We start from the raw sequence: 23158 nt of genomic DNA, 5'->3' as shown, positions 1-23158 counted from the left end.
AATACAAAAATTAGCCGGGCATGGTGACAGGTGCCTATAGTCCCAGCTACTCGGGAGGCTGAGACAGGAGAATCACTTGAACCCGGGAGGTGGAGGTTGCAGTAAGCCAAGATCACACCATTGCACTCCAGCCTGGGCAACAAGAGTGAAACTCCGTCTCAAATAAAAAGAAATAGAAAGTAGAATGGTGGTGACCAGGGGTAGGGAAAGGGGAAAAGGGGAGAAGTTGTCCAATGAACATAGAGTTTCATATTTGCAGGATGAAAACGTTTTGGAGATGTGTTTCACAACAACGTGAAATACACAATGCTACTGAACTGTACACTTAAAAATAGTTAAGATAGTAAATTTTACGTTATGTGTTTTTTACTACGATAAAAAAAATTACAAGAAAAAAATCAGTGTGTTGAAGAGATATCTGCACTTCCATATTTATTGTAGAACTATTCACAATAGCCAAGATATGGAATCTGCCTAAGTGTCCAACAGATGAATGGATAAAGAAAATGTGATATATATACACAATGGACTACTATTCAGCCATTAAAAAAGAATGAAATCTTGTATGTGCACAACATGCATGAGCCCAGAGAACATTATGTTAAGTAAAACAAGCCAAGCACGAAAGATAAATACTGCATGTTCTCACTCACATGTGGAGGCTGAAAAAGTCAATCTCATAAAAGTAGAGAGTAGAATAGTAGTTATTAGAGGCTGGGAAGGATAGAGGGAAGTAGGGGAGAAGGAGAGGTTGGTTAATCGATACAGAATTACAGCTAGATAGGAAGAATAAGTTCTAGTGTTCTACAGCACTGTAGGGTGACTACAGTTAATAATAATGTATTGTATATTTTCAAATAAACAGAAGACAGGATTTTGGATGTTCCCAACACAAAGAAATGATAAATGTTTGAGGTGATGGATACGCTAATTACTTTGATTTGATCATTACACATTGTACAGGAGCCAAAATATCACCCTGTACCCCAAAAATACATATAATTATGATGTGTCAATGAAAACATCTTTAGGTTGAGTGTAACAGCTCAAATCTGTAATCTCAGTATTTTGGGAGGCCAAGATGGGAGGATCACTTGAGCCCAGGAGTTAGAGACCAGCCTGGGCAACATAGCAAGACCCTGTATCTAAAAAAATTGTTTAAAACTTAGCCAAGCATAGTGGTGTGCATCTGTAGTACCACCTATTTGGGAGGCTGAGGTGGGAGGATCACTTGAGCCTGGGAGGTTGAGGCTGCAATGAGCTGTGATCATGCCACTGCACTCCAGCCTGGGTAACAGAGCAAGACCCTGTCTAAATAAATAAATAAATAAATAAATAAATAACATTTTAAAAATAAAATAAAATACTTCATTGGTTCCCAACCCATGTTAGCAAGAAAAGAAAAAAATCATAAAAATAAAATAAAATAGGCTGGGCACAGTGGCTCACGCCTGTAATCCCAGCACTTTGGGAGGCCGAGGTGAGAAGATCACGAGGTCAGGAGATCAAGACCATCCTGGCTAACACGGTGAAACCCTGTCTCTACTAAAAAAATAGAAAAAATTAGCCAGGCATGGTGGCGAGTGCCTGTAGTCCCAGCTACTAGGGAGGCTGAGGCAGGAGAATGGCGTGAACCCAGGAGGCGGAGCTTGCAGTGAGCCGAGATCGCGCCACTGCACTCCAGCCTGGGCGACAGAGTGAGACTCTGCCTCAAAAAAAAAAAAAAATTAGCCAAGTGTGGTGATAAACGCCTGTAGTCCCAGCTACTCTGGAGGCTGAGGTGGAGAAGGATTGCTTGTGTGCAGAACATTGAGGCTGCAGTGAGCCGTGATGGTGCCACCGCACCACTCCAGCCTAGGTGACAGAGTGAGACTATATCTCAAAAAACAAAACAAAACAAAACAAAAACAAACCAAAAAACCAGGGCTCCTTCCTTTACTGGCAGCCCAAGAAGCAGGCCTGGCACATAGAGGGCACTAGACAGATATATTGCTGGATAAATAAATAAAAGAATAAAGAGCTGAGGTTATGTCCATAATGACCCCAACATACAACCTGTATATGGACAGAAATGATGAACAGTGATGCAAGTTGCTGGGCCTTAGACAAAGCAACTACATTTTCTGTGCCTTGTTTTCCCCATCTGTAAAATGAGGGTGATCGTGGATGCTCCAGTTCCCTCCCAGGTCACGAAGACTGGAAGTGTGATGAAGTAGATCCATACACATACAAAAGATTATTTCCTGCAATATTCTATTCCTGATCAGTTTTCCTGCTTTTCATTTCATACAATGTGCAAAAGGATGAGAGAGGATTCTGAGGTTCCATAGCAGCTGGGAGCCCTGACCTCATGGAAATGGCCATCCACATCCTTACTTAATACTTTCAAAGGACCCAGAACCAACAAATGCACATCTGGCACTCTCCTCCCAGGGCAAATGAAGGAGGTGGGAAGGCTTGAGCACATTTCAGTTCAACAAGAATTTCCTGGGCTCCTCCTCTCACAGCTGATGTACTGCTCTACAGGAACAAAGATGTCATTCTGCCAGGTGGGAGGAAAAGGTGAGGTGGGAGGGTTAGGTCAAGTCCCAAGGTTTGGAGAAGAAAGAGGAGGAGGGTAAGGAGGAAGCTGGAGGTAAAAATTACCAATGGTAAAGGAGATCTGGAGAACAGGGTCTGAAACAGTCTGACACGCTCTGTCTTTCTCAAAGAGTTGCTTCCGCATGGACCCACTTGCCATTGATCTCCCTTTGGGTCACTTGCATTATCCTGTGTATTACACCAGTGTTGGCCTGCACCTTTCGTGTCACATGAGCACCTCTGGGAGAGATGTATGAAACCTAGCCTGGAGTCTAAGCATTAGCTGAATAAAGTGACAAAGATCTTTCTATAGGTCTCCAGAGACCTATGTCATCAAGCCGGCTCTGGGATGATGATGATTACCAACCCACCCCAGCTAAAGGGGACCAGGCAGACACCATGGTGGGCTTCAGCAAGGAGATGAAACATAGAGAAAATGAGTTCTACCTAAGCAAAAACACTGTGGACTTAATTTTTTTTTTTTTTTTTTTTTTTTGAGATAGGGTCTCATTGTATCACCCAGGCTGGAGTGCAGTGATGTGATCTTAGCTCACTGCAACTTCTGCCTCCCAGGCTCGAGTGACCCTCCCACTTCAGCCTCCTGAGTAGCTGGGACCACAGGCACACACCACCATGCCTGGCTAATTTTTGTATTTTTTGTATACATGGGGTTTTGCCATGTTGCCCAGGCTGGTCTCAAACTCCTGGACTCAAGGGATCCACCCACCTTGGCTACCAAAGTGCTGGGATTACGGACCTGAGCCACTGAGCCCGGGCTGGTCTTAATTTTGTGTTGAGAATACCAGTATGAACTGATAATATATTCTATCTTTAAAGAGAACAAACATATTGTATGTTTGTTTTATACCGAGCTAGGATATAAATGTATTTGTATATATATATGTATGTACATATATATAGTATCAAACACTGTATAAATATATATATTTTCTAGGTCTGTATAAAACAAAATATAGATATTTCCTAGCTTTTATAAAACAAACATACATAAATATATATATATTTCCTAGCTCTATACACTAAAAAGACCTAGAAACAATGGTCAACTGGGTGACAATGACCCCTTATGGCATCAAGACTATGATCTTCAAACACTATTTCCCACCAAAAAGAAATGTGGCTCCTTGGAGAAATGGCTGACTCCAGGCCTGGGACAAGACAAGTACAAGCCTGGGCGTGGTGACTTACGCCTGTATTCCCAGCACTCTGGGGAGGCGGGCAGATAGCCTGAGGTCAGGAGTTTGAGACCAGCCTGGCCAACAAGGTGAAACCCCGTCTCTACTAAAAATACAAAAATTAGCTGGGCGTGGTGGCAGGCGCCTGTAATCCCAACACTTTGAGAGGCCGAGGCAGGCACATCACCTGAGGTCAAGAGTTTGAGACCAGCCTGGCCAACATGGTGAAACGCTTTCTCTACTAAAAATACAAAAATAAGCCTGGCGTGGCGGCACATGCCTGTAATCCCGGCTACTAGGGAGGCTGAGACAGGATAATCGCTTGGACCTGGGAGGTGGAGGTTACAGTGAGCTGAGATTGCACCACTGTACTGCACCCTGGGTGACAGAGTGAGACCCTGTCTCAAAAAATACATATATAAAAAAAAAAAAAGACAAGTACAAGAAGAGCCTGGAACATGTTTTCAAGCCAGACAGCAAGGAAGCTATTAAACCCTAATTCTATCAGGGGTCCTTCCAAAGGACTCTAGGGCGAACTTGAAGAGACTTCCACTAACTAAAGACATGGCCGGACAACATGAGCATCTTTAAGGGTAATGATAGTAGTGGGCAACACATCAAACATGCTGATATCTATGAGAATGTAATGATGCTTAAGAAAACACAACTAATTGGCCACCACTAGAAGAGAAGTACCAACTCATTATTTTGAAAATTTGTGAAAACAAAACAAAACAAAAAAACCAGGAAAGAGTCAAGCACTGATTCTGCTCTTCCTGTGTGAACTGCACCTCTGAGTGACCAATGAGTAGCAGATGAGGGGAAGTTTCTCTTTGTAGAAGTATTCTTGCTGAGGCAGGGCACGGTGGCTCACACCTGTAATCCCAGCACTTTGGGAGGCTGAGGAGGGGGAATCACCTGAGGTCAGGAGTTCAAGACCGGCCTGGCCAACATGGTGAAACCCTGACTCTACTAAAAATACCAAAAAAATTAGCCAGGCATGGTGGTACATGCCTATAATCCCAGCTACTCGGGAGGCTGAAGCAGGAGAATTGCTTGAACCTGGGAGGCAGAGATTACAGTATGCTGAGATTGTGCCACTGCACTCCAGCCTGGGCGACAAAGCAAGACTCCATTTCAGAAAAAAAAAAAGTATCCATGCCAATAAATGAGGATGAAGTGATAGAATTAGACTAATCTGGGCTGGGCGAGGTGGCTTACATCTGTAATACCAGCACTTTGGGAAGCCAAGCATGGGATCACTTGAGCCCAGGAGTTCGCAGACCAGCCTGGGTGACACAGCAAGATCTCATGTCTTAAAAAAAAAAAAAATTTTTTTTAAAGAATTAGACTAATTTGGCCAGGTACGGTGGCTCATGCCTGTAATCCCAGCATTTCGGGAGGCTGAGGCAGGAGAACTGGTTGAACCTGGGAGGCAGAGGTTGCAGTAAGCCGAAATTACACCACTGCACTCCAGCCTGGAGACAGAGTGAGACTCTGTCTCAAAAAAAACAAAAAACAAACAAACAAAAAAGAATTAGACTAATCTAACACTGATCATCATTAGCTGCTAACATCACAAAAAAAGAGAAGCCACCAACTACTGATGGAAGAACACACCACCACCTATTCAACTTTCTAGATCCATCTGTCAAACTAAGACATTACAGAGGAGAGAGGAACATGTTAACCTACACCAAGAAAATGCCATCAGCAAAATCCAGACTGTGGGAAATTCTATGGGTAGATCTTGAGTCCCAATACAAACAAATGTATCCAAAAAAAACATTTATGACATTTGAAACCACTGAAATTGTGAACACTGATTGGATATCTGATGATAAGGAATTATTGTTAATTTGTTTTAGTTGTAATAGTGGTATTGTGGATATGTTTTTATTTATTTATTTTATTTATTTTTTTTTTGAGATGGAGTTTTCGCTCTTGTTGTCCAGGCTAGAGTGCAACAGCGCAACCTAGCTCACTGCAACCTCCACCTCTTGGGTTCAAGTGATTCTCCTGCCTCAGCCTCCCAAATAGCTGGTATTACAGGTATCCACCACCATACCCGGCTGATTTTTTATATTTAGTAGAGATAGGTTTTCACCATGTTGGTCAGGCTGGTCTCAAACTCCTGACCTCAGGTGATCCACCCACCTCGGCCTCCCAAAGTGCTGGGATTACAGGCATGAGCCAACCCCCCTGGCCTGTGGATATGTTTTTAAAATCCTTATCCTTGGCCGGGCACGGTGGCTCATGCCTGTTAATCCTAGCACTTTGGGAGGCTGAGGCGGGTGGATCACCTGAGGTCAGGAGTTCCAGACCAGCCTGGCCAACATGGTGAAACCTCGTCTCTACAAAAATAAAAAAATTAGCCAGGCATGATGGCGGGTGCCTGTAATCCCAGCTACTCAGGAGGCTGAGGCAGAAGAATAGCTTGAACCCAGGAGGCTGAGGTTACAGTGAGCCGAGATCATGCCATTGCACTCCAGCCTGGGCGACAGAGCGAGACTCTGTCTCAAAAAAAAAAAAAAAAAAAAAAAAAAAAAATCCTTATCCTTTAGAGATATATACTGAAATATTCACAGGTAAAATATCATATTTAGAATTCACTTTAAAATGATATGAGAGGGACTGAGATGAAACAAGATTGGCCTAGAAGTTAATAATTGTTGAAACTAGGTAACGGGTACATAGGGTTTCATTATGCTATTGTCTACTCTTATATATGTTTAAAATTCTTCATAACAAAATAATTTTAAATACACATTAATACAATGAGCTCTCAATATCCTCACATATTCTTAGCTCATGTAAGCCTTAGAAAAGGGGCTGCACAGCCAGGCGAGGTGGTTCTCACCTGTAATCCCAGCATTTTGGGGGGGCTGAGGTGGGTGGATCACCTGAGGTCAGGAGTTCGAGACCAGCCTGACCAACATGGCACAACCCTGTCTCTACTAAAAATGCAAAAATTAGCCGGGCATGGTGGCAGGTGCCCGTAATCCCATCGACTCGGGAGGGTGAGGCAGGAGACTCGCTTGAACCCAGGAAGTAGAGGTTGCAGTGAGCCAAGACTGCACCACTGCACTGCAGCCTGGGCAACAAGAGTGATACTCTGTCTCAAAAAAAAAAAAAAGAAAAAAGAAAAGGGGCTGAAGAAGCTGGGCCATGTGTAGCCTCGTGGTCACTGTGTTCTCCTAGCAATTCATTGACTCCCCCTGGGCTACTGCAATGGTTCAGGTTGCATGTTCGGTCTTTATACTAGGAACAAAACACAAAATTACAAAAAGTACATTTTCTTTTCTTTTTTTTTTTTTTTTTTGAGACAGAGTCTTGCTCTGTTGCCCAGGCTGGAGTGCAGTGGCGTGATCTTGACTCACTGCAAGCTCCGCCACCCGGTTTCACACCATTCCCCTGCCTCAGCCTCCCAAGTAGCTGGGACTACAGGCGCCCACCACCGCGCCCGGCTAATTTTTTTGTGTATTTTTAGTAGAGACGGGGTTTCACCGTGTTAGCCAGGATGGTCTCGATCTTCTGACCTCATGATCTGCCCGCCTCAGCCTCCCAAAGTGCTGGGATTACAGGTGTGAGCCACTGCACTGGGCCAAAAAAGTACATTTTCTATAAAAATGCTTCACTTAGGGCCGGGCGTGGTGGCTCATGCCTGTAATCCTAGCACTTTGGGAGGCCGAGGTGGGTGGATCACTTGAGGTCAGGAGATCAAGACCATCCTGGCCAATATGGTGAAACCTCGTCTCTACTAAAAATACAAAAATTAGCTGGGCGTGGCAGCGCGAGCCTGTAATCCCACCTACTCAGGAGGCTGAGGCAGAAGAATTGCTTGAACACGGGAGGCGGAGGTTGCAGTGAGCTGAGATCACGCCACTGCACTCCAGACTGGCGACAAAGCTAGACTCCGTCTAAAAAAAAAAAAGCTTCACTGAAATTTGAGAGTCTTTCAAGTATAAGACCCTAGGCCCAGCACTCTAGAGGACACTACATTGAGAAGACATGGCCCCATGTTCCGGTGGGGAGGAGGGAGGTATTGATCTAACTGAGAGAGAAGGAGGAATATCCAGCTGATGGGGTGCATGGCCAAATGAAATACACAAAAAGGCATCCAAAGGAAGGACAGTTCCTCCAGATCACTGCAGGAAATCCATATAGGTCCATGCTGAGATGACCCTGGGATTAAGCCTACCCAGCTAGGATTTCAGCAGCAATGAGGAGGGGTCCTTCTGGCTGAGGGGATGGCAGGAAGATCTGGAGTGAGGAATGAAACACATGTGGCTTGCAAAGGGGGAGTAAGGCAAGTTTGTTAGAAGAAGGGTCAAAGCTGGAAGAAGATGAGTGATAGGGAAAAGACAGGCAGGACCTGGCTGTGAAGGACAGTGACTATCACGCCCAGGGTCAGGGCTTCATCTGGTGAGCCCAGGGAAACCACACACTGTATTAGGAAGGCGGCACCTCCTGCTGCTTCAAAGGACAATGCAATCTGGCAGTTTCCTATGCAAGCTCAGCCATGCCATCTGCCCTCCTCTTGGTTTCAGGCAATGGCCCAGCAATGCAGATCAAATGGTGTGAGTCAAGATTGTTAAATCGGTATTAAATGTAGAGCTGTGGCTGCGCGTGTGACAAGATGCCAAATGGAATGAAGCATCACTAAGCAATCAGAACTCCAAGTACTTTTAAAAAATAAAAGTAAGGCAACGTGGCAAAGCATCACACATAAAAGAAAAAAAGTGTACAGCACCCAGCATGACCCCAAAACTTATTGACAGTTTGCTCCGTGTGTATGATTATGAAAGGGGCCTCTTAAAGCCACATCTCCGTGTGGTGACACCTGCTGTGTGATTCACCACACACCAAGCTGCCAATTTCAATTTTGTTCAGAGGTGTTTCTTACCATCTCCTCTCTCCACGTGTCAGCATCCAGCAGTCATCCAGGGAATAGGCCCATTTCCCCTCTCTTTCCCCTTGGGATAAGCATATATTGATATTGTTCTAGGGAACCTCACAGCCTTTTCATAGACCTGTCTTTCTTTACTGACATAGTTTGCCAGCTTTATCCCAAAAGACTACAGGGGAAGTGAAAGCCACATGTTCGAATATCCAGGGGCTCCCACAAAGCACTTTGCCTGAACCTGTTGGCCTCTTACTGAATGACCAGGGTGTGTGCACACTTCCCTCCCCCTCCTCCACTCCAGTTGTGTGACAGTGGTATGTGGGTCTGTCACTCACACTGCCTTGCACATTGTGGTCACTGCAGGAGATCAATAAACAATATGACCAAAACTAGTGTAGGCTCACTGTCACAAACGTTTCAGACTTCTTGTCAGTCCCCAATCTTGGATTAACAGACTCTCCCTGAGAAAAGTAGAAGGTTCAGTAGCAGCAGCTGAAGAACTCACAGCAGACACTCCACCAAAGGCACAAAAATACTGGAGAGGCCAGACATGGTAGCTCACCCCTGTAATCCCAGCACTCTGGGAGGCCAAGGTAAGTGGATCATGTGAAGTCGGGAGTTCGAGACCAGCCTAACCAACATGGAGAAACCCTGACTCTACTAAAAATACAAAATTAGCAGGGCATGGTGGTGCATGCCTGTAATCCCAGCTACTCGAGAGGCTAAGGCAGGAGAATTGCTTAAACCCGGGAGACAGAGGTTGCGGTGAGCTGAGATCGCGCCACTGTACTCCAACCTGGGCAACAAGAGCAAAACTCCATCTCAACAACAACAGCAACAAAAATAGTGGGGAGGAAGGGGTCCATGTGGCAAGTGTACCCCAGTCACTTGCAAAAACCAAGCCGCCAGATGACCTTGCACAAGGTCTAGATCAGACAAGTGTCTGTGACGCAATCAAGCGCCAATCACAGGGCCAGGAGAGCCACAGAGCAGGCACTCAGTACACAGAGCAGCAGACATGCTATGTGTCTGACACCCTGCAATACTGGCATGTGGCTTTCTCTGATCAGAGACAAGAGGCCACTCCATCACTCAAAGCCAAGTATGGGCACTCACTCTCCTTGAACCAGCCCTTACTCTGACTGACGTCACTGATGTCTGCAAGGAGGAAGGAGTTCACGCTTGTGCAGAAAAGAGTTCATATAGCAGGCCTGAGACTGCCCGTTCTTTGACAGGCCTGCTTCCAAGGGGCCTTTGGCTGGTGTCTGGGAGCTTGAATTTGGGGAGGTTTCCTACCATTCCCTAACTGATAAGGGTGGCTCACTGTACCTATACTGTTTGTACAAACGATGTGATTTATGGCAAATATCTGCTTTCCAGCTCACACCTGTAATACCAGCACTTTGGGAGGCCGAGATCACCTGAGGTCAGGAGTTCGACACCAGCCTGGCCAACATGGTGAAACCCCATCTCTATTAAAAATACAAAAATTGGCCAAAAATCTCTTGAACCCAGGAGGCAGAGGTTGCAGTGAGTTGAGACTGCACCACTTCACTCTAGCCTGGGCGACACAGCAAGACTCTGTCTCCAAAAAAAAAAAAAAATCTGCTTTCCTTCTGGGAATCTGGAATTTGGGTATGTGCCAAACAGAAGATGCCCACATGACGAACTCCCAGTAAAAACCCTGGGCTCTGAGTCTCTAAGGAGCTTCCCTGGTTGGCAGCATTTCCCGTGCGTTGTCACAACTCAGTGGTGGAGGGATTAAGCGAGTCTTGTGTGACTCCACTGGGAGAGGACCCTTGGAAGCTTGCAGCTGGTTTTCCCCAGACTTCACTCTGTTTCTTTGCCATTGTGCTTTCTTTGCATCCTTTCATTGTAATAAAGCATAGCTGTGGGTACAACTATCAGGTTGGTACAAAGGTAATCACAGTTTTTGCCATTAACATATGCTGAGTCCTGTGAGTCCTCCTAGTGGGTCATTGAGCCTGGGGTTACTCTTGGAGACCTCCGACCCAGGACCCCAGAGAAGAGTCTCCCCAGTGTGAGGTGGGTGGACACCTTTGCGTGGGCTGAGTCAGAAGACTGTGATTGAATCCTGGTGCTGTTCATGTGCTTCCAGTTTTTTCCCCATGTAACAGGATGGCAACATCAGCACTCCTGCACTGAAAGCATAAACTGGAAATCACTCTGACACTTGCAGAATACCCCACAGACAAAAGGTTGTATTATCCAGTTGGATCTAACATTTTAGGGTAGAGGCCCCTTCTTTGATCAACAGCTGGCTTCCAACAGTGCAAGGCAAACCATCAGATGCACAGAAAACTAGTTTTAGAAGCTATAAGGCCAGGCCAGGCACGATGGCTCAAACCTGTAATCCCAGCACTTTGGGAGGCTGAGGCGGGCAGATCACTTGAAGTCAGGAATTTGAGACCAGCCTGGCCAACATGGTGAAACTCCGTCTCTACTAAAAATACAAAAATTAGCAGACCATGGTGGCAGGTGACTGTAATCCCAGCTACTTGGGAGACTAAGACAGGAGAATTGCTTGAACCCAGGAGGCAGAGGTTGCGGTGAGCCAGGATCGTGCCACTGCATTCCAGCCTGGGCAACAGAGTGAGATTCAGTCAAAAAAAAAAAAAAAAGCTAAAAGTCCGGGCGTGGTGGCTCACGCCTGTAATCCCAACACTTTGGGAGGCTGAGGCGGGTGGATCACTTGAGCTCAAGAGGTTGAGACCGGCTTGGCCAACATGGTGAAACCCCATGTCTACTAAAAACACAAAAATTAGCTGGGTGTGGTGATACACACCTGTAATCCCAGCTACCCCAGAGGCTGAGGCAGGAGAATCGCTTGAACCCAGGAGGCAGAAGTTGCAGTGAGCCAAGATTGTGCCACTGCACTTCAGCCTGGGCAATACAGCGAGACTCCATCTAAAAAAATTAAAAAAAAAATAAGATATTGGTTCACTGAGTAGCCTATTGCAACGCATTCAAACCTAGAAACACATTATATCCACATTCCCACTGTTGCTTTTCTTGCACTCCTGGCTTAAGCCTACAATCTCCAATTTATCTCCCCAGTTAACTTATTGCAGCAAACAAGTTTTTGAAATGGAAGACAAATTAAGAAAAATTCAAGTTTGACATGAACATACTTGGCTTTCTGAAATCCCATAAAACTCACAGGCAACTCTAACTCATTTACTCACTCATCCATTAACAGACTAACCAAGCTACTGAGATGTATCAGTGGCAAGTACTACTCCAGGCTCTATGTGGAATATAAAGAAGATGCCAAACTTGGCCATGGTGTCCCCTTGACACAAAGTTATCTGCAGAGAAGCTCAGACATACCCTGTAAATTCCCAAAGGAGGAAGACCTGGTTCTTTGGATCAGTACAGGGCTACTCTAGGTATTTCAAACAGGAGATATTCAATACAGGGATCTGCTTACACAGGAGAAGGTACTGTTTTGTTTTGTTTTGTTTATTTTTATTTTTTTTTTTTTTGAGACGGAGTCTCACTCTGTCACCCAGGCTGGATTGCAGTGGCATGATCTTGGCTCACTGCAACCTCTACCTCCCAGGTTCAAGTGATTGTCATGCCTCAGCCTCCTGAGTAGCTGGGGTTACAGGCACCCACCACCATGCCCAGCTAATTTTTGTATTTTTAGTACAGACAGGATTTCGCCATGTTGGTCAGGCTGGTCTCAAACTCCTGACCTCAGGTGACCCACCTGCCTCAGCCTGCCAAACTGCTGGGATTACAGGCGTGAGCCACCACGCCCAGCAGAGAAGGTACTATTGAAAGAGAATCCTAGAGAAGGTGAGACAAGCCCAGGGTCATGGAGGTGGGACACTAGCACCACAGCAGGGATGCACTGTCCAGGACAGAAGCTGGGACACCAGGTAAGCAGAAGGCAGACCTGAACCATGATGCGGCAGCTGGGATGGAGAGGAGGAGCTAGAGGAGATAGACAGGCAGGACTTGGAAATTTCATCTAATGTGGGATGAGGGAGGGTAGAGGGAGGGAAGAGGCAGCAAGTATGACTCAGAGGTATTCAGCTATTCATAGAAAGAGGAGAGTTAGGAGGGGGAGGCAGGTTTGGTGGGGAAAATGACAATTCATGTCACTAGAACTTGCTAAGAATGTTGGTGTGCACTGTGCTCCTCCAAAATATGCTGATAGTCCATTTGTCACCTCTTTGCAACAACTCTGTGCTAAATGCTAAGAAAATATACTTCAAATGCTTACATATGATCAACCTGTGCATTTCTTTTCGGCCTCCTAACAGTCTCAGAGTATGTAACAATGAATAATAATTTCAAATTAAAGCTGAATCCAATAAAGCTACCTTCTGGGGTATCCAGCCCATTATGTGAGGACTAATCCTGCACACTTGCACCCTCAACTTCATGTTTTCAGGGACACTTTGCAACTGGATGGACTTTTCCATCTCCAGCCTTTGAGTATTATCGAAATTGACATTGAAGGCCGGGCGTGGTGGCTCACGCCTGTAATCCCAGCACTTTGGGAGGCCGAGGCAGGCAGATCACAAGGTCAGGAGAGCGAGACCATCCTGGCTAACATGGTGAAACCCCGTCTCTACTAAAAATACAAAAAATAAGCCGGGTGTGGTGGCAGGTGCCTGTAGTCCCAGCTACTTGGGAGGGTGAGGCAGGAGAATGGCGTGAACCCAGGAGGCGGAGCTTGCAGTGAGTCAAGATCATGCCACTGCACTCCGGCCTGGGATACAGAGCGAGACTCTGTCTCAAAAAAAAAAAAAAAAAAAGAAAAAAAGAAAAAAGAAATTGACATTGAAAACAGTACAATATTTCTCGGTGCCCAATTTTCACAGCAGTTGGCTTTTGAGAACTGAGTTCATGGGAAGGGTGAGTACACAATCTATCCCAGAGGCAACAATGTCTTGGTGTGCCATCTTCTGTTACCTGGCCACTGACCCAAAATGGGTGCAGCTCACCAAGTGTTCAGTGGTCTTCCTCAGCCAAAGGACTTTTTTTTTTCTTTTGAGACTTAGTTGCACTCTTGTTGCCCAGGCTGGAGTGCAATAGCACAATCTTGGCTCACTGCAACCTCTGCCTCCCAGGTTCAAGCAATTCTCCTGCCTCGGCCTCCCGACTAGCTGGGATTATAGGCATGCGTCACCACGCCTAGCTAATTTTTTTTTTTTTTTTTTTGGTATATAGTAAAGACGGGGTGGGTTTCACCATGTTAGTCAAGCTGGTCTCGAACTCCTGACCTCAGGTGATCCGCCCACCTCGGCCTCCCAAAGTTCTGGGATTACAGGCATGAGCCACTGTGCCCAGCCAAGGACTTTCAAAATTTGTTTTCACTTGACTGCAGCTATCTATCTTATAGACCCAGGCTAATTTCTGGGAGGCACTCCTTGCTAACTGGCTTAGCCATTACTAAGCATAGATCAGTATGAACAATAAATAAATTATTTAAAATGCTTCTGTTTGAAATCATTTCCTGAGAAATAAATGTCATTTATAATGTCACCAAGCAGACAACTGGTATACAACAAAACAGAAGTTTGCCTAACCTAATAAATGTTGTCATTAATGTAAATAAAACTTGTGTTTGGAACACTTTCTCCATAAAAACTTGCTGATGACAATACCTTTGAAAATTCTGTATCATTTAGGAATTATTCTCTAATTTTATGGAATCACGTGTTCCCTGTGAGATAAGAACTAGGGATAAATTTTTTCAAAGGGAACTTCCTGCAATTAAAAAAAAAAGCCAACATTGAACAAAAAACCATATTCCTATATTCTCCTTGTTAGTATGCAAATAAACATATAATTAAGAATGCCAAGTAATGGAATAAGAATCTTGTCTTCTAGGCCGGGCTCGGTGGCTCAAGCCTGTTATTCCAGCACTTTGGGAGGCCGAGGCAAGCGGATCACGAGGTCAGGAGTTTGAGATCAGCCTGGCCGACATGGTGAAACCCCGTCTCTACTAAAAATACAAAAAAAATTAGCTGGGTGTGGTGGCATGCCTCTGTAATCCCAGCTACTCGGGAGGCTGTGGCAGGAGAATTGCTTGAACCTGGGAGGCAGAGGTCACAGTGAGCCGAGATCGCGCCACTGCACTCTAGCCTGGGCGACAGAACGAGACTCCATCTCAAAAAAAAAAAAAAAAAAAAAAAGAATCTTGTCTTCTGTCTTATTTATATTCCAAGCACATTGTCAGAAAGAAGTGAAAATCTGCCAACAATTATCCATATCTCATAGAAATACTTTTTACATGTGATAATATTTATAAAGAGCATTTTTAAAAATTCTTAATAATATGAATGTTATTAAGCCCAACTATTGGTAAAATGTGCTTTCTTCCTTAGAATATACTTAAGCAATCAAATGAGTTTCTCGAGCAAAATCCAGGGCAGAATTACCTGAGGAAGTCACATTGAAAGGAGAAATTTTAATCCAAACCCCCACTCTTTTGCTATTAAGGTAAAAATAATGGAAATTGAAATGCAGGTCAGGACTACAATGAGCGATCACAGTTCCCATTCGATTAGCAAAATCAACACTGACAATACCAAGTGTTGCAAAGGATAAGGATCCACAGAATCTCTTTTTCATGACCGGTGGGAATATAAATTTGTGCAACTGCTTTGGGAAACAGTTTGGCATTACGTAAGATGAACATTCACAATTCTCTACAACCCAGAAATTATACCCAAGAGAAATTCCTGCACACATACAAGAATGTTTGTAGTGATCCATCATTAGGAAAATGCATAAGTAAAAGGTGCTACATTTGCACCCTGGACTTTATACAATAGTCAAAACAAGTCCTGTAAAAATAACATACTCTATATATTAGAAACCCTTTTTGAAATAAGGTTAAAGATGACTGCATAGCCAGGCGCAGTGGCTCATGCCTGTAATCTCAGCAGTTTGGGAGGCTGAGGGGGGTGGATCACTTGAGGCTAGGAGTTTGAGACCAGCCTGGCCAACATAACGAAACCTTGTGTCTACTAAAAACACACAAAAAATTAGCTGGGCACGGTAGCACACGCTTGTGATCCCAGCTACTCAGGAGGCTGAGGCATGAGAATCGCTGGAACCTGGGAGTGGGAGGGTGTAGTAAGCCAAGATCGTGTCACTGCGCTCCAGCAGTGGCACAGAAGAAGACTCTGTCTCAAAAAAAAAAAAAAAAAAAACTGCAATAAAAAATATGGGCTCTTAAAAATTACACCTAGATGAGATAAAATTAAATAAAATGGGAAGAAAAGTGGATGGCGACCAGGATTAGGAATGGTGGCTGCTATCCTGGAGGAGGGGAGGCCAGAAAGTGGGATGGGATGGCAGGGGGCACAAGAAATAGACGCCCACATTTTCTCCAAACACCAGGCTTCACTTAGTTAAAAATTAAAAAGTTGGCCAGGTGCGGTGGCTCACGCCTGTAATCCCAGCACTTTGGGAGGCCAAGGTGGGCAGATCACAAAGTCAGGAGTTTGAGACCATCCTGGCCAATATGGTGAAACCCCGTCTCTACTAAAAATACAAAAAATTAGCCAGGCGTGGTGCTGTGCGCCTATAGTCTCAGCTACTCGGGAGGCTGAGGCAAGGGAATCGCTTGAACCTGGGAGGCGGAGATTGCAGTGAGCTGAGATCACGCCACTGCACTCCAGCCTGGCAAAAGAGCGAGACTCTGTCTCAAAAAAAAAAAAAAAATTAAAAATAAAAAGTTGAGAGTGGTCTTTCCAAAATGGAAGCCAGCAAGAGAAATGGCCTGATTCCTTCTTCGCCAGCCACATTGCCAAGCAGGTAAGCCTGACTCTACCAACCCCCAAGAAAAAGAGATCATGAATTTAAAAATTCTTTCACTCTATTTCCAACTCACAAGCACCTAATCTCACCTCTGTCCCCAGCCACACCCATTTGGCCAACTGCTGAGAGCTGGGTGTCTGGAGAGGGCTGGAGGAAATAACACACATGCACGGCACTGGGCACATTTGGCGCATCCGAAAACCCACCCTGCTGCTGTCAGGGTTACGTGACAGACCTGGAGGATGCTCAGGCCTTGATCCCAGCTGGTAGGATGGCCTGTTCTGGAAGGGGGGATTCAGATCAGAAGTGGGGACAGGAGAGCGGCGTCAAACATCTCAAGTGGCAATTCCAGCTGCACCTCAAATGGGCCTTTTCTGCACATATACTCATCTCTGGTGGCATTTGGACACACAGCCTGCAAGCTGGACACCTCGGGGGAGGCCACTGAGGTTCATTCATTCAGCCTCAGTTCCCCTTTCCTGGCCAGCTTTGCATGGAATGCAATGAGGGAACAGGATAGTATAAATGTCAGGAATCATTCATTATACCCGGGTGAGGTCAGCAACAATTTGACCCACCTTAGAATCTCGAAAAGTCCGAAAAGGAAATTGCAGAGCTGGACTGTACATGCACACACACAAGAAACTTGTTCTCACTCCCTCCTCCACACAAAACTAGCATTTATCTTCACAACATTATTAGCAAGCAGTAAGAATTTTTCTTAGTTACCCAGAGAATCTGCACATTTGAGATTACTCTGAAATGTCAACCGTCTACACATTTTATTTTAAGAAAAGAAGATTTGGGAGGCTGAGACGGGCAGATCATGAGATCAAGAGATCAAGACCATCCTGGCCAACATGGTGAAACCCCGCCTCTACTAAAAATACAAAAATTAACCGTGTGTGGTGGCGCACACCTGTAATCCCAGCTACTTGAGAGACTGAGGCAGGAGAATTGCTTGAACCTGGGAGGCGGAGGTTGCAGTTAACCGAAATCGCACCACTGCCCTCCAGCCTGGTGACAGAGTGAGACTCCATCTCAAAAAATAAAAAAAAGAAGATGGACATCTTTGCTCTTCCAATTAAAACCCAAAAGCATGATATCAGGTTTTACTTCCACTAAAACCAGGCATTTCTGCCACTGTGGGAGACTATACTTATAAACATTACCTTTAACTCTTCAGTTTAGTAGTACCTGGTAAATACAGGTAACACAGACATGCTGAACTCAAAGGTGAGTGGGTATAAGGACACATTTGGGACAGGTCCAGATGTTGGTGTTCAGAATCCCTCTCTACCACCTACTGGGCCAGTGACTTTGGATAATGGGCTCTGTGTCTCCCCATCAAACCTCAGAACTCCTCATTTGTAAGACAGGACAGGCCGGCACGGTGGCTCATGCCTGTAATCCTAACACTTTGGGAGGCCGAGGCAGGCGAATCACCTGAGGTCAGGAGTCCGAAACCAGCCTGGGCAACATGGTGAAACCCCGTCTCTACTAAAAATACAAAAAAAAAATTAGCTGGGCATGGTGACGGGCGCCTGTAATCCCAACTACTCGGGAGGCTGAGGCAGAAGAATTGCTTGAACCCGGGGGGTGGAGGTGCAGTGAGCCAAGATTGCACCACTGCACTCCAGCCTGAGCGACACAGCAAGACTCCATCTCAAAAACAAAAACAACAAAAAACAAAACCCTGTAGTGGGTGACTTGAAGGGATACTGTTGGCTGAATGAAGTGAGTGAAGTGACCTGAATTTCAACAACAGCAAGTCAAGGTCCTTTTGTGTGCAGCAATGAAACAGTGCTTCTCAGAGTGTGGTCCTGGACCAGCATCACCAGCCACACCGGTAAAGTTATTAGAAAATCCGAATCTCAGGCCCTTCCCCTAGGCCCACTGTATCAGAAATTCAGTGGGGAGGCCCAGCAGTTTGTGTTCCAACAAGCTCTTCAGGGAATGCTGATGCACACTCAGGTTTGAGAACGACTGGCATAGACTGATCTGAGTTCTCAAGGCTTAAACCAACCATCCCCAGGAAGCAGACCCAGGGAAGAGCCAGTAAGAAAACAAAGGGAGGCTTCAGTAACCTCCTTTCAACCAGTTTCAGTGGGAAGACAGTGTTAGCTCTCTCACCACTGTACTTCAATTTTGAATTCCGTGCTGGGTCTGGAATAAGAAAGGAGGGCAGCAAAACACTTCCTAGCTCTCTGCAAAATGCCAAGATGGACTCCGGAAGGCCAGGAGCCGTGTCCAATACATCTGTGAGTCTGTGGTGCCCAGCCCAAGGCCTGGCAACCAGAGGCATCAGGAAAGGTGGGAGTAACTGCCCCAGGTGGGAAGAATAAGCAGCCCTTCCTAAGAGTGTGGGTCCTAAGGACTGAACAAGGTGACTGTCTCCCTCAATCCCAAACACACAACGATGTTAGCTCCCAAACCAGAAAGGGCAAGGACTTTGAGGGGCTGACTCTAGCTAGCTGCCCCAAGCCCCACAACTGCCAAGCAGAAGGGAACTGAGGCCCCAGATCACTCCCTTACTCCACCTCCCCACTTGCCCAAAAACCCAAGCTTGCCAGAGGTCATGTCCGCAGATCACATTCACCCTTGCCAGAGGTCAGGGCCCCCAGCCCTTGGCGGCGGGCCAGAAGTGTGACTTGGCTTGCTGGAATGCATGCCCCTAAACATCTCTAGACTAGTGGCAGTGTCCCCCAACCATGGAGGCCCTCCATCACCATCCCTGCAGCATCACCACCCTCCAACCCCCATGTCCCACCCTGGCGCTTCCATACCTGTAGTAAGATAGCAAACCATTGCCCAGCACGAACCAGCGGCGCTGGTAGCCCTTCAGATAGTTGGTCCACTTGAGAAGCCAGCCCTCGAAGCTGTCCAGAGGCAGTAAGGCCAGTGGGGCACTGGAGGTCGTGCCAGTCCCCGACATTGGAACCCCAAGAGGAGTCTTCGCCTGTCCTGGTCGCAGAAGAGGCAGGGGCTTTAACGCTGGCAGCGATCCTGACTCGGGTCTGAGAAAGGGCGCGCTCCCCACCGCCCGGGAGAGCGGCTCTGATGCGGCCTTAGCGAAGGGCCCAGCCCCTACACCTGAACTTGACTCTGACCCCGGCCGCGACCCCTGCAGCAGTTCCGATGCCTGCCCAGCCCCTGGCTCCGGCTCAGACGTCGTCTCGGACACAGGCTCCGATCTTGGCACTGCCTCCGAAACTGCCTCTGACACCTGTTCTGACAGCGGTCCCCGCTCCGGTTCGGGCACGGGCTGGGGCTGGGGCTTGGGCTCCGGCCCGGAGCCGGACGTGGAAGCGCTCATGCCCGGCGCCGCCGTGTGGCACGACAGGCAGGGGACAACCGTGAAGAGCGACGAAAGCCCACGGGAGCGGCCGCCACAGCCGCCGCCTCGGCTCGGAGCGGCCGCTTTCCCCATAGAGCCTGCCGACCCGCGCGCGGCCGAGCGGCCAGTAGGGGCGGGGAGCAGGCCGGGGGCGGGGCCGGGGGCGCACTCACGTGCGCGCGGCGCGAGGCGGGGGCGCGCGCGGGTCCCTCCGCGGCCCCGTGGGCCCCGCGCCCGCCAGCGCCCGCCGGCTGTTGTGCTCTCGGCCAGCCGCGGGCCAGGTTTGGCCCCTGGGTCCTCCCTCGGTCCGGCCGGTGGAAGGAGCCCTGGCAACACCTGTGGGCGGAGAGCTCGGCGGGCGGGCGGGCAACGCGGAGGGGATGGCGCGCTTCAGGCCACGGTCTCTGCTGCGGCCCAGCCCGTGCCAGGCGCTGGAGGAACAATGATGAATGCGGAGCCCGCCGGCTCCCAGCGCAGCTCTGCCCACGGGACCCTGCGCCGACGCCCCCTCCCCCAACCCAGGGTGGGGTGGGTTCGCTCTCCGCCACCCAGGAAAGCCGGGCGGGAAGCAGGTACGGCACCCAGAGGCCACGAAATGCGCACGAAGCACGGGGCGCTAAAGGCTAAAGACGACGCCCCGCCCCCCATGGCAGCCATTACCTGTCTGTGGGTCGCTCCTGCGGCCGCCAGAAGCAGTGGCCCCAAGTCGCCGCCACCGCCTCCACCTCCTGAGCCAGCTGGCCTACGGTTCATGCCAGGGCGCTTCGCTGCAAGTGACGACATCGTTCGGGTTCTCTAAACAAATATGGGAAGACTTTTTGTAAACGAGGCGTTTTAGTGCAAGAAACATCTCAAAGTGGGGTTCTTAACTTGGACCTCCTGGGATCCCTGGGTAGGCTGGCAGTCTGTGAGGCTTTCGCAGTAGTTGTGGAGTTTTACCTGTCTGTGCATTTTTCCAGAGTAGGTCCATAGTTTTCATGGGATTCCCAAAGGAGGCTGTGACCCCAGAATGGTTAAAACATAAGCGAATTTTTTTTTTCCGCTTTTTTTTTTTTTTCTTCTTCTTGAGACCGAGTCTCACTGGGTAGCCCAGGCTGGAATGTAGTGGCGTGATCTTGGTTCACTGCAGCCTCCGCTTCCCAGGTTCAAGCGATTCTCCTCCCTCGGCCTCCCTAGTAGCTGGGATTCCACGGCCCGCACCATGCCCGGCTAAATTTTGTATTTTTAGTAGAAACGGGGTTTCACCATGTTGGTCAGGCTGATCTTGAACTCCTGGCCTCAGGTGATCCTCCCGCCTCGGCCTCCCAAAGTGCTAGGATTACAGGCGTGAGTCACTGTGCCCAGCCATCAGTGATTTTTTTTTCTTAAGAATCTTTCCAAATGACGAAAGTTGATGGTTACTACAAATAATCAGAAATACAAATGGAAAGACTGAATATTGGGTTTCTGTCCAGACCTTTCAAGCTTAGACCTCTCTGCAGGCTCCCCTTAGTTCATCATCACGTCTTACTCTCCCCTTACCCACCTATCCATTCCTGTTCTTTGCTTGTGACAAGATAACCTGTGTAGGGACTGCCTCCTACATGAAGTAGTCCCCAGAAGGAAGCAGATTGGAAGGTCCTAGAAATAGGAGGTGCAGACATGCACTGAACAGGAGCCCCTGGCATCTTTGCTGGTGACTTTGAGACCCCTTCCTCAGGCACTTGTCTTTGAATGGTGGTCTTACCTGCAATTTTGCTGTGAGCTCTGGAGTGCAGAGAGCCCCCCATCTTGGTCTATCCCATATGTATGACGGTGACCCTCAAACTTCAGCGTGGTGAGTCACCCCAAGGAAAAGTGATTGCCTCTGGGGTGCAGTGGGGGACAGAACTGGACAACTGGGAAATGAGGTGGAATGCTTGCTTTTCACTCACACTTTGAACCTTTTGTATGTTTTACTGTGTATGTTTCACTGTGTGTATGTTTCACTGATTCAAATTAATGATAATAATTGTTAAAATCATTCCAGGGAGGTTTATTAGAAACTCACTTTTCCAGAGCTGGGCACGGTGGCTCATGCCTGTAATCCCAGCACCTTGGGAGGCCGAGGCGGGCAGATCACGAGGTCAGGAGACCAGTCTGGCCAACATAATGAAACCCTGTCTACTAAAAATTAAAAAATTAGCCGGGTGTGGTGGTGTGTGCCTGTAATCCCAGCTACTCGGGAGGCTGAGGCAGGAGAAGTGCTTGAACCTGGGAGACAGAGGTTGCAGTGAGCCGAGATCGCAACATTGCACTCCAGCCCGGCGACAGTGCGAGACTCCGTCTTAGTTAAAAAAAAAAAAAAAGAAAAAGAAATTCACTTTTCCATCCCCAGTAAGTCAGAGGTGGAATCCAGGAACATGCTTTTTTTTTTCTTTTCCTTTTCTTGAGACTGTCTTACTCTGTCACCTAGTTTGGAGTGCAGTGATGCAATCATGGCTCACTGCAGCCTTGACCTTCAGGAGTCAAGTGGTCCTCCCACCTCGGCCTCCAGACTAGATGGGACTACAGGCATGTGCCACCACACCCAGCTAATTAAAAAAATTTTTTTTGTAGAAATGGAGCCTATGTTGCCCAGACTGGTCTTGAAATCCTGGCTCAGGGAATCCTCCCGTCTTGGCCTCCCAAGGTGTTGGGATTACAGGCATGAGCCACCTCGTCCAGCCAGGAACATGCATTTCATTATTTATTCATTTACTTTGAGATGGAGTCTTGCTCTGTTGCCCAGGCTGGCATGCAGCGGCGCAATCTCGGCTCACTGCAACCTCTGCCTCCTGGGTTCAAGCGATTCTTGTGCCTCAGCCTCCCGAGCAGCTGGGATTACAGGCATGCGCCACCAGGCCCAGATAATTTTTGTATTTTTAGTAGAAACGGGGTTTCACCATGTTGGCCAGGCTGGTCTCGAACTCCTGACCTCAGGTGATCCACCCGCCTCGGCCTCCCAAAGTATTAGGATTACAGGCATGAGGGACCACGCCTGGCTGGGAACATGCATTTTAATGATTTCCCAGAGGTTTTGCATGTGGGTGAATCATGGAGCACATTTTGATGGACAGTGTTGTGGAGGGAACATCTAGGGTTTTGGGAGTCAGACCCACTAAAGAAATCCCAGTTCGGCCACTCCCTTGCTGTGGGTCCTTCAGTGACCCCACTGAGCCTCCGCTTGCTCATCTGTAAAATGAGGATAATACAACTACCTCTCAGGTTGTAATGAAATAATGTATGTAAACCATATTTGACATAGTAAATGCTTAGTAAATATTCTCTAGTCATTTACTAGAGGGTTCTCTGAGAAATATTTGGTGAAATGAA

At 47.3% G+C, this 23158-nt stretch overlaps 1 protein-coding gene across 10 annotated transcripts in view; it reads right to left on the bottom strand.

Moving 5' to 3' along the window:
- The window catches only part of OSBP2 (oxysterol binding protein 2), a 238736-nt gene that overhangs the window by 195253 nt on the left and 20325 nt on the right, over nt 1-23158 (bottom strand). For 3 of the 10 annotated variants that reach the window (XM_063722721.1, XM_063722719.1, XM_063722720.1), the window contains 2 exons: nt 20486-20620; nt 19275-19452 (listed from right to left, as the gene is read on the bottom strand). In XM_063722721.1, the coding sequence (XP_063578791.1) occupies nt 19275-19423 (149 nt within the window). In that variant the 5' untranslated portion in view covers nt 19424-19452; nt 20486-20620. 10 annotated transcript variants of the gene reach the window in all.

Source organism: Pongo abelii, chromosome 23 (genome assembly GCF_028885655.2).
Source record: "Pongo abelii isolate AG06213 chromosome 23, NHGRI_mPonAbe1-v2.0_pri, whole genome shotgun sequence".
Lineage (NCBI taxonomy): Eukaryota > Metazoa > Chordata > Mammalia > Primates > Hominidae > Pongo > Pongo abelii.
This window is presented reverse-complemented; position numbering and strand designations above follow the sequence as displayed.